The sequence below is a fragment of the Vidua chalybeata genome, chromosome 26, assembly GCF_026979565.1.
Source record: "Vidua chalybeata isolate OUT-0048 chromosome 26, bVidCha1 merged haplotype, whole genome shotgun sequence".
NCBI lineage: Eukaryota > Metazoa > Chordata > Aves > Passeriformes > Viduidae > Vidua > Vidua chalybeata.
In genome coordinates this window covers 1,554,240-1,572,472 of record NC_071555.1, presented here as the reverse complement: position 1 = coordinate 1,572,472, position 18,233 = coordinate 1,554,240, and the positions used below count along the sequence as shown (strand labels likewise).

The 18,233-nt window shown below is 54.4% G+C and overlaps 3 protein-coding genes across 5 annotated transcripts in view; 1 reads left to right on the top strand and 2 right to left on the bottom strand.

Moving 5' to 3' along the window:
• Window position 1: 1 nt before the first annotated feature.
• Window positions 2-5,095, bottom strand: LOC128800116 (myosin light chain, embryonic). The gene is made up of 7 exons (XM_053965072.1): window positions 4,938-5,095; window positions 4,060-4,087; window positions 3,352-3,501; window positions 2,618-2,791; window positions 2,099-2,176; window positions 1,317-1,360; window positions 2-218 (listed from the first exon to the last, which is right to left on the bottom strand). The coding sequence occupies exons 1-6, from the start codon at window positions 5,022-5,024 to the stop codon at window positions 1,332-1,334; spliced, it is 546 nt and encodes a 181-aa protein (XP_053821047.1). The 5' UTR covers window positions 5,025-5,095; the 3' UTR covers window positions 2-218; window positions 1,317-1,331.
• Window positions 5,096-7,100: 2,005 nt separating this feature from the next.
• LOC128800118 (parathyroid hormone/parathyroid hormone-related peptide receptor-like) lies at window positions 7,101-14,165 on the top strand. The gene is made up of 13 exons (XM_053965077.1): window positions 7,101-7,974; window positions 9,037-9,142; window positions 9,531-9,641; window positions 9,759-9,883; window positions 10,045-10,139; window positions 10,485-10,662; window positions 11,018-11,171; window positions 11,340-11,400; window positions 11,952-12,018; window positions 12,305-12,403; window positions 12,675-12,812; window positions 12,906-12,947; window positions 13,204-14,165. Exons 1-13 carry the CDS (start codon window positions 7,897-7,899, stop codon window positions 13,546-13,548), a joined length of 1,599 nt encoding a protein of 532 aa, XP_053821052.1. The 5' UTR covers window positions 7,101-7,896; the 3' UTR covers window positions 13,549-14,165.
• Window positions 14,166-15,629: 1,464 nt separating this feature from the next.
• The window catches only part of DDX42 (DEAD-box helicase 42), a 28,261-nt gene continuing 25,657 nt past the window's right edge, over window positions 15,630-18,233 (bottom strand). For all 3 annotated transcript variants that reach the window (XM_053965010.1, XM_053965009.1, XM_053965012.1), the window contains one exon: window positions 15,630-18,187. In XM_053965010.1, the coding sequence (XP_053820985.1) occupies window positions 16,991-18,187 (1,197 nt within the window). In that variant the 3' untranslated portion in view covers window positions 15,630-16,990. The remainder of the gene's footprint in view (window positions 18,188-18,233) is intronic.

Here is an 18,233-nt window from a genome sequence, read left to right as displayed (position 1 = left end):
ATTTAAGGGAGGAAGGAATGAAATTTAATGAGACAAATGTCACAGGGAAAACCTGAAAAGAGTAACTTGAGGTTTAAAACCTAGCTGCAGAGTACCAGGCTCAGGTACACACACGTGATGGCCAACGACGGCTTAGGCAAAACATCCCAGGGCAAGGACATGCATGGAGGAATCTTGCTCTTCATGGTGCTCAGGTGGGTCCAAGCATTTCCGAGAGCCTGGGAGACAAGTGGGAGAGGTCTGAATGCAAAGAATCCTTGGGATGAGAGTATTCAGAATATTCTTTCTCAGATGAACCCAAAATGTCAAAAGCTGTAATTCAATACCATTAAAAGAAGAGTTTTATATGCAAATAGTTATGTGAAGAATTAAATTTCCTGTCAGCCTTTGCCACCCAACCATCTATATTGCTGAGCTGATGAACAGGAACCAGAGAGAAATGGATTAAAAAGGAGATAAAAAGGATGCTGAACATTCAAAGTTCAGACTTTCGTCTGTCTGCGTTTTAGCCTTCTGATGTTTAAAGAGATTTTGGGAGGGGAGAGATTTTTAAATGTTTAATTTGTGTATTTAACACTATCTGAAGGTCATTTTTACTTTTTTTTTTTTTCCTGCTGGCCTCCTGCCTTTTACATAGCTGAGGGATAGGAGAAATATTTAGAAAAGTAAATAGATAATGAAATCATAAGAAATTGGTGGGGAAGCTGGGGCCAGGCAGCAATTTGGATTTTCTTTTCAATTGAATAGATTTTAGAGGGATAAATCAGCCTCAAAGAAACCTGATCCCCTTAGCAATGTTTCTCTGTTTTCCTCAGGCAGATCTTTAGGAATGTGAAAAAGTTTAAGAAAATCCATGGTACATTTTCCTTATTTTTTGTAACATTAACGGGAATGTTGATATTTCTCAGTTTGGAAATTTCCTCTCTAAGTACTAAATATTTTCTTAGCATTGAGTCATTCACTGATGCAGGTTTAAAAATATTGATTTCCAGTGGCTGCTGTTGGCCCCCTCGGCTTCTGGCAGGTTAGAAAATGTGGCACCATAAACCACCTCTTTCTTTCCAAACAGAGACTCCATCCAATTACCCAAACCACAAAGGACCATCACAGTTGTGATGCTGTCCTGATAAATTTTAATTGGCAGGAGTTACAAATGAAATTCTTTATCATCAACATAACTTTTGTGCCTTCAGAGCTGGGATTATTCCTGTGGCATTAGTCCACTGCAGGTTTGGGTTTTGGCTTCCCTGCCCCTGGCTGTTGCTTGCAGGATTTCCAATTTTGGAGTGAGCAGCAGGAGATGCCACCGAACTCACCTGAAGTTTCTTGTTTCAGCCAGACATGATGTGCTTGACAAAAGCTGAGGAGAAATGAGAGTGTGAGAGGTCAGGACATGCTGTGAGCTGGGAGGAGCAGGTGGAGAGGCAGCAGGTGGGACTCCCAGCCCGGACCCTCCAGGGATGAAGGGGATGCTGTGCCAGGACTGATATTCCTTTCTGTTCTCACTTTTTGCAATGCCATCCCCAACCTGGTCAGAGTGATGCCAACCCTTGGAGATGAGCCAGTACCATTATCCCCATTTTTCTGAGGCCAAGGGAAATGGGTCCCCTTCTTTCCTCACTGTTCTCCAATTTTAGGGGTTCCTAAATTTAACCACCTCCTATTCCAGATTTTCACCCTCTTGGAGCAGCGAGTGATCCAGGTCTCCAAATGTTCCCAATTAGCTTCTGCTGGGAAAGATGCTGGCTTTGTTTATTTTCAATAGATTGCAACAAAACAGTGCCAAAACTGTGGATAAAACAGCCCTGAACTCCTTGGAAACATGCTGTCTTCAGCCGCTTTTCCTGGAAATCACTGGCACAACCACCTTGTTCCCACCCCTTGTTCCATGTCTCAGTGCTTTTTTGGAAAGGCTTTGGAGGGTGGTCCACACCTCCCTTCCAGTGATCACCAGTGTCATAGAGTCATGGAATCACTGAGGTTAGAAAAGACCATTAAGAACATCAAGTCCAACCAGAGCCCTTGCAGAGGATGCATTTTGCACCCTAAGACAAGCCAGCCATGTGTGAGATGGCCCCGATGGGAATCCTGCTCTTACCTTCGTAGTTGATACAGCCATTGGCATCTTCCTGCCCTGCCATGAGCTGCTCCACCTCGCTTTCTGTCATCTTCTCTCCTGGAACAGGAGGATGGAGAGGTGAGGGGAAGGGTTTTCAGCCTGCCAGGACCTTCCTGTCCTTCTTCCAGATAACCAGAGACACCAGAGGGAGGCGAAGGGGATTAGGGAAGAGCTAAAGGGATTAGGGAAGAGCCAGTAGTGTTCCACTACTGAGGAATGCTGGTGGGAGATGGTGGAGAGAGGACTACACTGCAACTTTTGTCTGATAACTGAGGATGTTCTAGAGTCTTCTGCTTGCCTGAGTCATGCATGAAGCTGTGGCATGAGGTGGAAATGGCCACACATTCAGGACTACTGACTCCTAAAAGAGCCCGTGGGCAGCAGAGTGAAAAGGGCCTCTGCGATATGTGAGACCAGCCAGCTACCTGAGCCACTTGCCCAGAAGAGCTCGGGGCCCATGCCTCGCTCCCCCCGGGCCAGCCCTGGGGCCAGCCATACCCAGCGTGACCAGCACATGGCGCAGCTCGGCCCCCATGACCATCCCATTGCCCTCCTTGTCGAAGACACGCAGCCCTTCCACAAAGTCCTCGAAGGTGCCCTGCTCCTTGTTGCGAGTGAAGTGCTGCAGAATGGGGAGGAAGGTCTCAAAGTCCAGCATCTTTGTGTTCATTTCTGGAAGAGGAGGAGATGGGGTCAGAGAATAACCCTCATAGGGCTAAATTCAGCCTCTGAGGGTCTCCTGATTAACTCGCTTGGTCTCTTTTCCATCAGAGTGCAGGGGAGAAGCTCCGTGAGGAGACAAAACTATTGTATTAGACTTGAGATTGGAAGATCCATATGAAGAATGAAGTATTAACATCAGGGGACTGCACAGAGACCCCTGATATCAGCCCAAAACTAAACCATGAGGTGGGTCATCTGTCACCACAGTAATGTGGTCACACTGGGACTGGCCTGGTTATACCAGTTTGCATACCAGTTCGGGATAAAGTCTGCTAAGCATCACTTGCCACCGTTCCTGTGTGAGGACTGCCTACTGCCTATGAGTATGTCATCACCCATGGTATGGGGAAGGGGAGTGAAGGAATTACACAGGAATGAAGCCTGTCTGCATCATTTCCTTCCCAGTTCCTTCACCTCGCAGGGTTCTTCCTACAGGGAATGTAACCCTCTACTTGCTGACAGGGAGCACAGGAATTGCTTGTCCCACCCTGTCCCCAGCTTGCTGTCACCTTCTGGTTTGGGCTTGCCCAGCACCTTGAGGACCTCTGCGTTGGTGGGGTTGTGGCCGAGCGCCCGGAGGACGTCCCCGCACTGTCCGTAGCTGATCTGCATCGTCCCCGCAGGTGTCCGGTCAAACAGCCCAAAGGCTTCTCTGAACTCTGCAGGGAAGAAGAGCTGGGAGCGGCCCCATTCCCACTCCAGGGAAGCAGCACGTCGTGCCTGGCAGGCAGGGAAGGGACGGACACGTGCGTGTTGTGCCCTCTGAATGCCTGGCAGCCCCGGGTGAGCTTGCGCAATGCGGGCTGAGGTTTGCCAGACTCCTTGGACGAGTTGCTTGGCTGCTCAGGCAGGTTTTGTCACCTCTGCAGAGCTGGCTGGGTGACCTGCTGAATCCCTGCACTCTCAGCAACTGGCTTTGCTGCAGGACATCTGTACTTATCCCCTTTTCCACTTGGATCTCCACTCTCTGGGGCTGTCCCTGTGTCGCCAGAGGCTGTTCCTCCCACCAGAAGCCTTGACTTTGACCCAGGCTGCATCTCACACCATGAATGAAAAATACCTTTTCCCTGCCAGGCTCTGGATCCTGCTGGCCTTTCCCCCAAGAGGGGATTTAATGTGTGGGGCCTTGGCTCTTATGTCTGTGGTAAAAAACTACATGGAAAAAGGATTCCCCATTTCTAAAGCCATCTCTGAGAGAAGCTGAACTCAGCACTTACCTTCAATCTGCTCTGCTGTGAATTCAATCTGTAAAGAGAAGGAAGCAGAGCTGGGCATGAGATGTGGATTGCTGCTGGAGAGAGCAAAGGAACTCTCCCCTCTGGACCTCTCCCTCCCCAGGCTCGGGGCAGGGGGCCATATCCATGCCATGTCCTGTATCTATGCCAGGTCTGGCTGTGCTGTGTCCCCGACTGCTTCTGCCCTCGCTGTGGAGCTGACATCCCTGAGGAGAGCACAGCTGGCAGCAGTGGGGTGGGCAGGCAGGAGGGATGCTCAGACCACAGTCAGGACTATTTTGGGTGGAAAGGATGTTATTTTAGGGCCTGATCCCAAGTTCAAGTGATTAAACAGCCTCCATGCTGAGCCTGCTCTTAATAACTCTCCTGCCACAGCTATGGCTTAAAAATGTAAGTATCCTGAGGAATAATGGAAAAAGTGAGTTCCTGTTGTGGAGCTGTTGGATAAAGGATGCTCTTATGTGGAGGAGGCAACACAGGCAACAAAATACTTCAGGATGGAGACAGTGGGTGGCAGAGGAGCTTTTTATTGCTCCTGAGGCAATAAAAGCTGACCCTCCTGACCCCGACACGGGGTCTCAGCAGGAGCTGGGGGTTCAACTCTGCAGCCGCAGCTCTGGGAGCGGCGTCCTGGTTCCCTCCAGTGAGTGCTGGGCAGGGCTGGGTGGGCAACACTGACACATCTCCCCAGCGAGGACAGCATCACTCCCAGCCTGCTGCATCCACACAATTGGATAATTTTCCCCTCCCAAGGCTGGCTTCCAGCCTGGCTAATGCAATTTGCAGAGCGCTTTGCATCGCCTGTGCCTGGCAGATGACAGGCACGGAGAAACACCGTGACGTCTTCATTCCTCACTCACCTTCACGCTCTTGGGATCGAAGGCAGGCTCCGAGCCTGGAGCTGCTTTGGCTGCTTCCTTCCTCGGGTCGGGTTTCTTGAGTGGCATCGCGCTGGGATTTGCGGAGGTGCGGGATGAGTTCTGCCGCCCAGTGAGGGAAGTGAACAGAGGGATGAAAGGCAAAGGCTGCTCCTTCCCTTATATACAGAGCCCAGTGCTCACCCTGGAGGGGCAGGCCAGCTGCTGGAGCAACTGCTACTTACTATAAAAGGAAGAAAACTCAAACGAGAGGGGCCCCAATTTGACAATTGCCCATTGTCATCAGCTCCTGGCTCCACGGAGCCACCAGCTCCCCCCCCCCCCCAGCTGTACAAGGGGGGACATGTCCCCCTCCAGCACCTGCACCGGGTGGGCTGCATGGGGGCTGCTTGCTAAATGATCACTGAAACCTAAACGCAAACGGAGGCCAGGCAAGAAAATAGCAACAGGATGGCTGATAAACCTGCCGCGATACCCACGGCAAAATGCGCCTGTTTGCAGGCAGGCTGCAAGGGCCAGCCCTGCAGAGCCCTTTTAAGACCAGGATTTACAAAGTGCTGCTTCAAAGGAGCTCACAACTCTCTGAACACTCCCTTGGCCTTGTGCTCAGGGTCTGCTTTGTCCCAGTCTCTCCCCAGGGCTGAGCTTGTGTCCTGGAAAAGACCAGTATAGGTGCTCACCTCCCTCAGGGTGCTAATGAGGAAATGGAAATGATGGCCAAAGACACAACTGAATTCATCACTGCAAATCTTTCCCAGCTTTGTACCACCCATCCCAAGCACTTCCAAAACCTGCAGGGCAGTTGAAGTCTCCATTTGGCTCCTTTCCAGGTGCTGGGCAGGCTCTGGAGATGTTCCTGCTCTCACCCTCCTCTCCCAACTGAAGACTCACAAAGGCACAGAACTCATTGAAGTTCAGCATCCCAGAAAATGGGGCTTGAGGGTTTTACTGAGACATTCTAAACCATCAACTTAAACAAGATGTGTGGAGCACCAGGGCAAAGGAGGAGTTACGGGGGTCATTCCGGAGGAGGGAGCAGCCACAAACTGCTGGGAATTCTTTGTGTGCCATCATCTCCTCATTGCTAGCGGGGACTGGGGAGCTGAGGGGGCTGGATGGGTGTCATTTGCAATCATTGCTTTCCAGAGCTCTCTAGAATATAACGAGTCATTTAGCAAAAAACTCAACATGTTTTGCTAAGTGTGAACTCAGAGCCTGGGTCAGGTGTCACCTGGGAAATCAAGGGAATCAAATTGCCCCTGAGCTGCCTCCCCATCAGCATCCATTGACTCTAAAATAACCTCACCTTAACTCCATTTTCACTCCCCAGCAGAGCCTTCAGAAAACATTCATGTGCAGTCTGACTGTTTATCCCTTGCTCGCCCTCCGTGCCCGTGCAGCACCCCGAGGAGCCGCTGGCAGAGCTGGTGTCACACCCACGCCATGGCTCGGGCAGTGGAGACAGGCAGCTGCAGACAATGTCCCCAGTCCCTCCTTGATTTTCAGCTGATGGCCACCGTGGGGCTTGTTTTGCTGTCTGATTCCATCAGCAGGAGCAGCAGCCCCTCCTGAGCCCTGTCCTTGGGATTTGTGGTGTTCCCTGGGCCTCCCCTCACCCAGGAGCCCAGCAGGACTCTGACCCTTGTCCCGCAGTCACAGGGGCTCATGGCTGGGACCAGAGTGAGCTGCCCTGCCAGGAAAACCCCAAGGAAAGCTCCGGGGGCTCTGCTGCTCTGTGCAGGATTGGGGCACTCACAGAGGCAGCAAGAACTGTGTCTGGACATGGATTATATGTGCCAGGGGAGGGGCCCAGGCTGGGAGTTGTTGTTCCAGGGATTTGGCACTGGGCTGTTGAATTCCAGCCTCATCTCACTAATGACAACCTGCCTGGGGAAAGAGGGCTCCCCTCTTTGTGCCCCAATTCCCCAGGGGGACGCTCGGGCTGCTGGGGGTCACAAGGTGTTGGAACTGGCTGGGCGGTGGGAGCAAGCTGGGCATCAGCATGACCCTGAAAGGCAGGGGACAGCCCTGGGGCCATGCCAGGGCGATGCAGGTGACAAGGGATGGTGACAGCTGCAGTGGGACCAGCTCTGACCCAATGCCCAGTGACGGTGTGGGACCCCATCCGGGTGGCTGCTCCCTCCAACCCCCTGCCCCAGGATGGAGCCTCCAGCCCCTCTCCCGAGGAGACTGAATGCAGACGTGCCCTGAGGTCACTGCGGGTGCCTGGGAGAGCAGGACAGATCCCAGCACATCTCCCCAAAACACATCCCAGCCCCCGGAGAAGGAAAAGGGTTAAACTGGAGTCTGCCTGAAAGACATCCCATCGCAGGAGCATCAGCTCGAGGTGCTGCTCACGTGCTTGCACCCTCTGCCTCCCTGCCTCCAGCCACCTCGCTGGGATTTTCCCCACCTTCCTCCAGCTACTTGGGACCAGTCTGGGGCTAGAAGGGACTTAGGAGCATGGGGGCAGTGGGGGAATGCTGTGACAGTTGAAAAATGAGCCACCAGGCAGTGAAAGAAGTTTCTGAAAAGAGAAGAGGAATCTGCCTTGAATGAAGAGGATTTTAGCACCTTGGGCTAAGCCAATAAACCTCTGCCGTCTCCATCCGAACGGGAATTGTTTGCACACGCTCCCGGAGCTGCTTAAAGCAGGCAAGACACAAAGAGAGAATAGGATCAAGCATGGTGGGGGCAGAAACCCCCCTGCCTGGAGAGCCTGTGAGCAGATCCCTCTAGGGATCCCACAGGGACAGGGAACTCACCCGGCCCTGATCTCCCAGGGACGGGCTGTGCCCCCACTGCCACCTCACCTCAGTGGGGCTGGCAGCCAGGAAGGTGCTCCCAGAAGATGCTCTGTCCTGCTGAACACGCCAGCCCTCTCCACCACTGGCAGCGATTCTGGTCCCTGAAGTCCCCATCCGAGTGACACGGTGGCACCATGGAGTCATCGGGCCTTGTGGGAGGTATCGTGGTGACTCTCCTCTGCTGCTGCCTCCTGAGCTCGGCGTGGGCTCTGGTAAGTCTGCGTGGCCCCGGGGCTCCTCCCGTCCCTCTCCTGGCTTTAAATGTTGCCACCGGCCCGGGCAGGGCTGGCTGTGCTCCCGACAAACATCCCGCTCTGCAGAGCTGCTGGGCAGGAGGGGAGAGCATCTCCACTCCTGCTAAAAGCTTTCCAGCAGCCACGGAGGCACTGCAGCGTGATGGCTTTTCCATTTCTTGCACACATCCAGGGCAGGGTTCAGTGCCTCGGAGGCGTCGGGGGAGCAGAGCGGGCGAATTACGAGCAGTGCAGGAGGGGCTGGAGGGCAGAGCTGGGCACAGCCAGTGAGACCCCCACAGCCAGGCCCCCATCCTGCTGATGCACCCCCAGGGTCCCACTACTGCCCCACATCCCTGACCAGCCCCCCATTCACCCACCCAGATGCTGCTTTGGGGAAGAGCAGGGATGGGAGTCCTGGATCTCCTCTCCGGGACCAGATTTGGCTGTGCTCACTGGAGGCAGTCTGGGGAAAGTGACCCTTCTGCATCCCAGCTCCTGTTCACTTCCAAAGCTCTGGCCTCATCCTGGCTCTAAACTCCTTCAAGCATCTTAGCCCAAAACACCCCTAAAGACCTTTGCACATGTGGTGTGGTGGGGAGGCTGAAGGTGCCGTGGGTTGCACTGTCTGCTCCGGGCACTGGGCAGGGGCTGCTTTGCTGAGCCCCAGTTGGGCACTTTACCCCGGGAGTCCCAGACCTGACCTGGAGAGCTCAGCATGGGCAACAGGGACACCCAGCACTGCTGGTGGTGGGTGACAGGGAGCTGGGGTAGGAGTCCAACAGGCCACTGATTTCTGCACAAAACCATGAGCAGAAATGACCATGGAGAGGGTGGGAAGGGGCTTGGGGTCAGCATCAGCCTTGGAAGAGGGAAAAATGAGAGCAGGAATGCAGGAAGAGCTTTTTTCTTCCCTGTGTTGTTGAATCTTCCCAAAGCCACCCAAACCTGACTCTCCTGGAGAGGGTTGGGAGAGCATAGCCATGTTGTCACTTGGGTTTTTTCTGGGCAGGGGTTGTCACTTGGGTTTTTTCTGGGCAGGTTGATCCCGATGATGTTCTCACGAAAGAAGAGCAGATCTATCTCCTGGTGGAGGCCAAGCAAAAGTGTCAGAGGGACATAAAGGCCCAGCTGGAGAAGATTAAAGGTATTGTCCCTCCCCTGTGAGCCAGCCCTGGTGGAGCTGGTTACACCGTGGGGAATGCTGTCCTCTCTGTTGGGGCAGGATGGGGCTGAGGACACCCGGCTCCTGGGGGTTTGTGGAGCTCATGGCACCATCTGTGCTCTGGGTGCAGCCAGCACTGGCTCCAGCATTTTCCAGACAGCTCCATGTACACCACAAACGAGAGCTGTGGAGGGGCCTTGCCCCATCTGGAAGAGGTGGGATGTGCCCCCTGCAGCTTCTCCCTCTATGCAGCCCAGGGGGATCTGAGGCAGTGTTTTCCTCCCCCTGGTCCAGCACACACCTGGGGAAGCCAAAGGTTATGCTGAGGCCCTGACTGCAGATGTGAGATGTGTCTTTGCTCTTTGGCCAGACCCCAGCTGCCCTCCGGAGTGGGATGGGATCATCTGCTGGCCAAGGGGCTCCCCCAGCCAGGAGGTGTCAGTGCCTTGCCCCGACTACATCTACGACTTCAACCACAAAGGCAAGTCTTGTACCTGGGCAGAGAGCGACCTCACCCTGGTGACAATCCGCGGTGCAGGGACAAGTCTGGGCTTCCCATGGGTCCTTCTGCTGCCACAGTGCTCGTTGCTGTTCCCAGGTCATGCTTACAGGTACTGCAGTGCCTATGGGACCTGGGCCATGGCTCTCAGCATCAACAAGACCTGGGCCAACTACACGGAGTGTGCCCTGCTCTTCTCCTCCGAGAGCCGGAGCCACCAGAAGGTGACCTTGTTTGTCAGAGGTGCTGGGAAAGGGGTGTGGATGGGGGCCAGGGGAGGATGAAGCAAAGGCTGGAGGCAGGGGCTCTTCCCTCTCTGCTCCTCAAACCAGCCCTGCTCCCCTGTGCTCTAGCAGGGAGATGGAGCTCAGTCCTTCTCTTCCAGGAGGTGTTTGACCGCCTGCACCTCATGTACACCGTGGGCTACTCCATCTCCCTGGCCTCCCTCATCGTCGCTGTCTGCATCCTCTCCTACTTCAAGTAAGGAGAGGCCAAAGCCCCTCCCATGTGGGAGAACAGGAACTCATCCCATTGTCCACACACATGAGCCCGGGGAGGGGGCAGCCCCCAAAGGAATGGGAACAACCCCAAACCCAACACAAACATCAGCCAATTTCCCAAAGCCCCGAACACCCCCAGTGTGACCGGCTCCTGATCTGCTCCACCCTGCTCTTGGACAGTGTGGACACCCCACCTGCTCCCAGATCTGGTTTCTGTGCCCAGACATCCCAGAGCTCACTCTGAGAGCCCCCATTCCCTGAGCCCAAGTGTGGTGAGTTGGTTGGGCAGCTGGGGTTTGGTTTGTGTCACATCCCTTCTCCGCAGGCGCCTGCACTGCACACGGAATTACATCCACGTGCACCTCTTCACCTCCTTCATCTGCCGGGCCCTCAGCATCTTCCTGAAGGACATGGTGCTCTACTCGGGCACGGCGCCCAGCGACGCCGACAGGATGCGGGAGGACGATTTCAGGGGTCCCTTGCCAGGACAACGGGGCCACCTGGCAAGTGGTGGATGGGGGGAAAGGGGGATTTAGGAGCCCTGACGCAATGGAACGTGCTTGGGATCCTCCCTGGGGCTGTGCTGCTCAGGGGGAGGGGATGAAGGTCCACCTTTGGCTCTGCCCAGCTCCTCCCTGTCCTGGTGCCACACTAGAGACCAGAGCCACAGAGTACCTTGGCCTGTGAACAGGGAATACCTGCCCTGTGGGAAGGAAGATGCTGGAATATCCCAGAGGAGATGCAGGTCTCTGCAAGAAGAACGTGGGGCACAGCTGGGTTTTGGTGACCAGAAAGCAAAAGCCACCAGGTTTTGCTTTTGGGGACCAGCCTGACACAGGCATCTCCATGTGCCCACAGGTTGGCTGCAAGGTGGTGGTGACTCTCTTCCTCTATTTTCTGGCCACCAACCACTACTGGATCTTGGTGGAAGGTCTCTACCTGCACAGCCTGATCTTCATGGCCTTCCTCTCCAACAAGAACTACCTGTGGGTCCTCATCATCATCGGCTGGGGTGAGCACAGACCCCGGCCCCAGCCGTGGTCCTGCAGAGCAGCTGGGAGCTGTGGCCATGGCCGAGCAGCACCGAGTGCACAGGGAAGGGCACTGGGATGCAGGAACTGGTTTGATCTGCAAAGGTGATGCTTCAACCCTGCTCCTCACTCTGTCCCTGCCCTTCTAGGTCTCCCTGCTGTGTTTGTGTCCATCTGGGCCAGCGTCAGGGCCTCGCTGGCAGATACACAGTATGTACACCCACCTTTGCCAGGGCCTTTGGGAGGGGAAGAGTGGCTGCAAATGCCAGCAAAGTATCTGTGGGCACCAGAGCTTTTTGGAGATGAAAATTTTCCAAAAAGAACAACAGGAGGGAACACACATTCAAGGCTTGTTCATAGAATTGTCGGTAATGCAGAGCGATAGTGGTTTTGTTCTGTGTTTGGGATGGTGGTGGATGAAGGTTTGCAGCATAAATTGATCAATAAACAGCAGAGAGATGGATGCTGAAGGGCACATTCTGGAGTGAGGCATTTTAAAAGGAGAAAGGCCATCATATGAACAACAGGAGTTTGGGATGAGGTGGCCAAGGAGCCCTCAGGAACATTAATGCTCATTTAAACCTGCTTTGCCCCACCATGATGGTTACAAATGCTTGTAGCTACAGGTCAAGATTTACACAAAGCCCACCAAGGGGGTGGAGAGTGGGAGCTGGGTGTGCTGGGCTGGTTGGGGGTACAGGGAGCCATCCTTCCCAGTGGTGTCAGGTTTCTCCAAGGAGTTTCTTTACTGGTCTTCTCAGGTGCTGGGACCTCAGTGCGGGGAACATGAAATGGATTTATCAGGTCCCTATCCTGGCTTCAGTCGTGGTAAGAATCCTGTGGATGAACCTCCCAATTCCTTTTGGGGAAAGAGGATTGATAGAGATCAGAGCTGTTCACTTGTGGTCACTGGAGTTTTGTCCCAGCCACTCCGGCACCCAGGGAGAGCCCAGAGGGATCCAGGGGCTCTGGTCCCTCCTGCTCTGACCACAGCATCGCTGCCATGTCCCTGCCTGCACCTCACCCAGAGCTGCCTGTCTGTGTCCCCGAGGGCTCCTCGGGCAGAGCCCAGCTCACAGTGGGCACCATCACCACCGTGGGTGTCTGTTGGCAGGTGAACTTCTTCCTCTTCCTCAACATCGTCCGGGTGTTGGCCTCCAAGCTCTGGGAGACCACCACGGGCAAGCTGGACCCCCGGCAGCAGTACAGGCAAGTGCTGGCAGCACCAAAGCCTCGTGTCCTGCCTGTTCACCAGGACAGCTCCCCGAGGTTGTGGAGGAGGAGCAGAGGTGTGGGAAGGGCTGGAGGAGTGAGGAAGGGTGGCAGGACAGTGGCAACCAGCTCCTCTGGCAGCTCTGCTGGATTGAGGCCTGGCTCTGGAGTTCTGAGCTCTTCCTGCTCCCACCTCCAGCCTGGACACTGCGGGGCTGGGGGCTGCCCAGCAGGCCCTGGGGAATGGCTCTGAGGTCTCTCCTTTCAGGAAGCTGCTCAAGTCCACGCTGGTGCTGATGCCGCTTTTCGGAGTCCACTACGTGGTGTTCATGGCCATGCCCTACACCGAGGTCTCCGGGCTCCTGTGGCAGATCCAGATGCACTACGAGATGCTCTTTAACTCCTCCCAGGTGGGCTGGCACAGGACTGCTCCCAGCATTGAGGGATGTTCATCCAGGGAGGCTCAGGGACCTCAAACTCCACCTCTTTTGGTCTCTTGGCAGGGTTTCTTTGTGGCTTTTATCTACTGCTTTTGCAATGGGGAGGTAAGTGGGAAGAGTGAGGAGCTAAGCTCCCTGTTCCAGCCCCTTTAGAGTCAGGGAAGGCAAACTTGCAGTCCCAGGATGTGATAACCAGAGCGAAAAGCTCAGATCCATCCTTCTCAATAGGATTTGGAGGGAAAAAAGAGAAAGGAAAAAGGGAAAGGGAGGTAAGGGAAAAGGGAGGGAAAAGGGAAGGGAAAAGGGCAAGGCAAGGCTGTTTTGCTGTCTCTGGGCACAGCAGCCCCCTCTGCTCTCTCAGGTGCAGGCCGAGATCAAGAAGGCTCATTTCCGCAGGCTCCTGGCGCTGCACTTGGGGCAGCAGGCGCGCCCCGGGAGCTGCTGCTGCGCCGGGAGGGGCTCCCAGGCCCCCCAAAGCTGCAGCACCAGCCTGGCAGGGCGGGGAGCGGGGGGCACCCGGGGGCTGCTGCTCCCAGCCCGGCCCCACCTGCCCGGCTACATCCCCGGCTCCGGCGCCTCGGACCAGCTCCTGCCCTGCCCCGTGCAGGAACCGAGCCAGAAAGCCCAGGGGGAAAACACGGTGGATCTGACAGAGCTGACTCAGTGTCACCCCAAGCCCAATAAGGAGCTGGAGACGGTGCTGTGAAGCGGAGGGTGGGTTTCCCACATGAGCACGCAGATGTGCCTGAAGAGATGCTGATCCTCACGCTTCGGGCTCTGCTTACACTTGCACGGAGAGCCAGGGCTGGGACAGCAGCTGGAACAACGCAGCTCCCTTTCCATCAGAGCCAGGGTGCAAAAGGAACCACGTACTCTCGCTCCTCCTCCACCCCGGCCCAAAAACAAGCCATAAAACCTCACTCTCCTCCACGTGCAAGTGACTGATGTGATCTCTGTGCTTGCAAAGCCTTGAGTCTTCACCAGGAAACGCCGCCTGCTCGCTCCGACCCCACAAGTGGGAGTGACCTCTCCAGGGTGGTTGAAGCCCATCCATGAGCCCGATGCTGCCTCGGACTCCCCTGCCCAGCACCAGCTCCAGCCTTGTCCAGCCAGGGGGAGCACAGAGTGCCCATGGGGCTGTTCTGCAGCTCACCCTACCCCTCCTCATCCTCTGCAGCTCGTGGATGGAGTGAACACCAACACACAACCACAAACTGGAGCGGGAGGCACTGGGACAGTGTGGGATGAAGGAGGCAGGACAAACTTTATGGCCTGGAAGGGTGCAGGGAACACTTGAATCCCCTACACTTCATCCATTACCACAAAGGCCCCTGCATGCAACAGTCGTGGCCCTCTCAGCTCACTGCAGGCTAAGAAGTGAATAAAGAGAGTCTGCCTGGCTTGTTTCCATCCTTGTATTCCAGCCTGGACCCGGCAGTGGGGGAGAGGCTGGAACCCTGGCCCCAGCCAGGTCTGCTCTCCCTCTGCCCCTGCCACGGACAGGAGCCCCAGCATCCCCCTGCCCTGCACCTGCACCGCCTGGGAAAGCTCCTTGCCCGAGGGAAAAGGCAATCCCAAGGAACTGTGTAGACAGCAGATAAATGCAACAGCATGCTGGTGGTAGCATGGAGCATCTTCTTCCTACACAGCTCCTCAAGGCAGGAATTTCTTGCTAAAGACAGGGACCAGTGAGAAGCTACAGTGCAAAGTGAGTCCTAGGGAACTGGAGGGACAAACAGCCAGGAGCCATGCCAGGGAAGGGAAGGGCTCTAGGATGCAGAGTTTTAAAATCATCTCTTGGAAGGAATTTGTCTCTTTGGAAGACACCAGCACAGCACTCCAGGGACAGATCCCCTGCCAGGGCAGCTGGAATGCTGCTCACACTGCTCCCTTGTTCCGAGGGGATGGAACCAGCCCTCCCACGGAGCTCACACAGCCCCGCAAGCTGACATTTGTGGCTCCCTGTCACTGATCAATATTTGATCACTCTCTTGCCAAGAGGCTCCTGGTAGGTGGGAGAGGGGTGAGGAATTCCAATAATCCTACAAGGAGCAGAGGGAAGTGTTAACAAGAAGGGAAGAACCCCCAGCATATGCCTCACAGGGGGCTGGTTCCAGTGGCAGGGAGCTGGGATCCGGGAAGGGAGGGAGCAGATGGCAGCTCAGACTATGGGGCTATTTTTACATTTTGTTTTGAAACTCCAATCTTTAATTGCAGCAATGAACCTTCAGGGTGAGAAGGGGAACACAACAGCTTGTAAAGCCCTGCCAGTCTGCCCTGAAACACCCTTGTCTTCACACCAAATGTGCAGAGCTCAAACCAGGGCAACAATTCCTGCCCAGACTGTGGGGAGTGAATTCTGGAAACTATTTTTAAAAACTCCAGCAGATCAGAGCTGGTTTCTGAGGGGGGGCCCAAATAATCACGTGGTGTCTGAACTGTAGCCAGTTCAGGTGTCAGTCAGATCTTGGGGCTGTTGGTGACTTCTCTTTCCAGGTCTGCCCATGACCCCACAAAAAGCTGGCATGATGTCCCACATGTCCTGGGCTGTATCCTTTCCTCTTATAAGTGGAGGAAAATTTATTCCCCAGGAGACCTTGAAGCTAAAACAGGGTTAGTGAAACATTTTGGGGTGAAAGATACTAAGACAAACCACAGGAAGTATTTTATCAACTACAATCCACAACTTCTGTTGAGACAGACACAGTGGGATCTCCAGACTGTCAGTTCTCCATTCGGACATCAGGGCAGCCAAAGGGAGAGGAAAATAAAAAGCACGTGCTTGCATATTTTTGTACCAGTAATAAAACATTTACTAGAGCAAGCAGAAAGTAAATGCACAGCTGATAAAGAAAACATCACAATGTCACAAAACCCTGACAGCTTCTGGTACATCTTCCAGTGGAAACGAGCCAGCGGTGGGTGCTGACATGTCCCAACTGAAAAGTTCTTCCCTACCTTGTGGCAAAAAAAAAAAAAGTTAAAAAATGGGAATACACACAGAATTAAAAATGGGCAAGTAAGATTTTACAGATTTACTACATGTGTCCAAAACAGGGCCAGATTTGAGCTGTTTCTTTTCATTAGTTGTTTTCTGAGTTCTCCCTAAAGGCTTCTGAGCAACAGATCCCTGAATTTCTGAATCTTCTTCCTTTAGCCACACTTCTTGGGGGGCTCCAGCCTCTGATTGTTGTGGTCTATCTACATTGTCTTCCCTTTTTTGTTTTTAATTTGAAGAAAGCACTCAACCCTCTCAGAACAGAGGGTGCATAGGCACAGCAGAGACACAGGTTTGCTATGCAGGCTTCCACCAGAATGAACGATATTAGAAAACATAAAGTTCTTAAAAAAAAAAAAATCATCTGGGCAATGGGATTGGAATTAAAATACTGACCAAAACCAAGCCAGGGAGTCCAAGCTACACTACAAGTGAATTTGTGGTTTGCTGGGATGGAGAAGGAACCCTTGAACAGCTCCACACAAAAAAAAAAAAAAAACCAAAAAAAAAACCCCCCCAAAAAAAAAACCAAAAAAAAAAACCCCCCAAAAAAAAAAATCAACCCCAAAAAAAGTGAAATCAACTTGCTCTGCCCCACCTTCAGCAAAGCAAATTGACACATTCTTAGTTGATGGGGAGAGAGGTAAGGGGTAACCTGGAGACCAAATTATTTGGGGAGAATATGTAAAAAGGAGATGGAGGAAGAACTCACCATACTGACCAAACTGCTGCAAGATTAATGTCTAACAGGCAGGTCCTGAGCATCTCTAGGTGGACTGGACTGGTTTGTAAATGTGAACGCTGGTTAAGAAAAGACTAATTTATACTTCTATGGACAACAGTTTCTTAACGTTCCAAGGATGTGGAACAGCTTCTTTTTGTCAAGAAGATCTGTTGAAATCCAGCAGAGTCACTCAAGCACTGAATGTTTCAAAGCAGAACCCAGGGAGCTTTATCAAAATTATTTCTTTCACTAAGTGTTGTGTCCATTTCGTTCGGGTGAATCTGTCCAGATGAACTTGCACGGGGGTTCTCATGGTTTCCTTTTCCTGCCCCAGCTGCTCAACAACCAGTTACCAAAAACCCCAAGAAATCCTCTGGAAAACGACAACACTACCTGCAGAGACTCCAGCCTGTGAACCCCCAGCTTTTAACTGTCCCACCGGCTCTTCTTCCGTTTTGGGGGCTCTGGGACAGCAAAACCATCTGTCTTGTTGTCTCGGCTGTTGGCCTCCTTCCTGTTCTCTCCATTCCTGCTCTCGCTGTTCCTCCCCTCGGTGCTGTTCCTGCTGTCACCGTTGTTGCGGTTGCCACCCGGCAAGTCGGTGAAGTGCCGGCCCTCGCTGTGGCGATGGACGTCGCCGTGCCGGGAGGGGTCACTGTGCCGGCCACCACCTTCGCTGTGGCGTTGGCCGTCGTTGAAGCGCTGACCCTCATTGTAGCGTTGGCCCTCATTGTAGCGTTGGCCATCGTTAAAACGCTGCCCCTCGTTGAAGCGTTGGCCCTCGTTGAAACGCTGGCCCTCGTTGAAGCGTTGGCCATCGTTAAAGCGTTGGCCATCGTTGAAACGTTGGCCCTCGTTGAAGCGCTGGCCCTCATTGTAGCGTTGGCCATCGTTGAAGCGCTGGCCCTCGCTGAAGCGTTGGCCATCGTTGAAGCGCTGGCCCTCGTTGAAACGCTGGCCCTCATTGAAACGCTGGCCCTCGTTGAAACGCTGGCCCTCGTTGAAACGCTGGCCCTCGTTGAAACGCTGGCCCTCGCTGAAACGTTGGCCCTCGCTGAAACGTTGGCCCTCGCTGAAGCGTTGGCCCTCGTTGAAACGCTGGCCCTCGTTGAAACGCTGGCCCTCGCTGAAGCGGCCACCACCGCCCTCCCCTCGGCCACCGCCCTCCCCTCGGCCACCGCCCTCCCCTCGGCCACTGCCGCCCTCCCCTCGGCCACCGCCCTCCCCTCGGCCGCCGCCTTCCCCTCGGCCGCCGCCGCCTTCCCCTCGCCGCGGGGCCTCGCCGTGCCGACTGTTCCGGTTGTCGTTGTACCGTTCTCTGACAATGCCGCCGCCGCCCTCTCGGCTGTTGGTGCTGGCGTTTGTGCTGTTGAAGCCCTGTGCTCCGGCGCTCGGGAAGGTGGGCACGCTGCTCAAGCTGCCCGTGCTGGTGAAGCCCGGGACCCCCTTCGCTGCCGCGGTGGCTGCGATGGGGCTCTCGGGATTGGCGGCGTTTTGCTGCGCTGAACTCGTCGGGACGGAGTTCAGGCTCCCGGCACTGGTCCAGCCACTGGCACCAGCAGCAGAGCTCCCAGTCTTTTGGTTATTTAAACTTGCAGCAACAAAGTGACTCTTGTACTGGGACTGCAGGAAAGGGAGAGACAAAAGAGAGCAGGTTTGATTCTGTGCT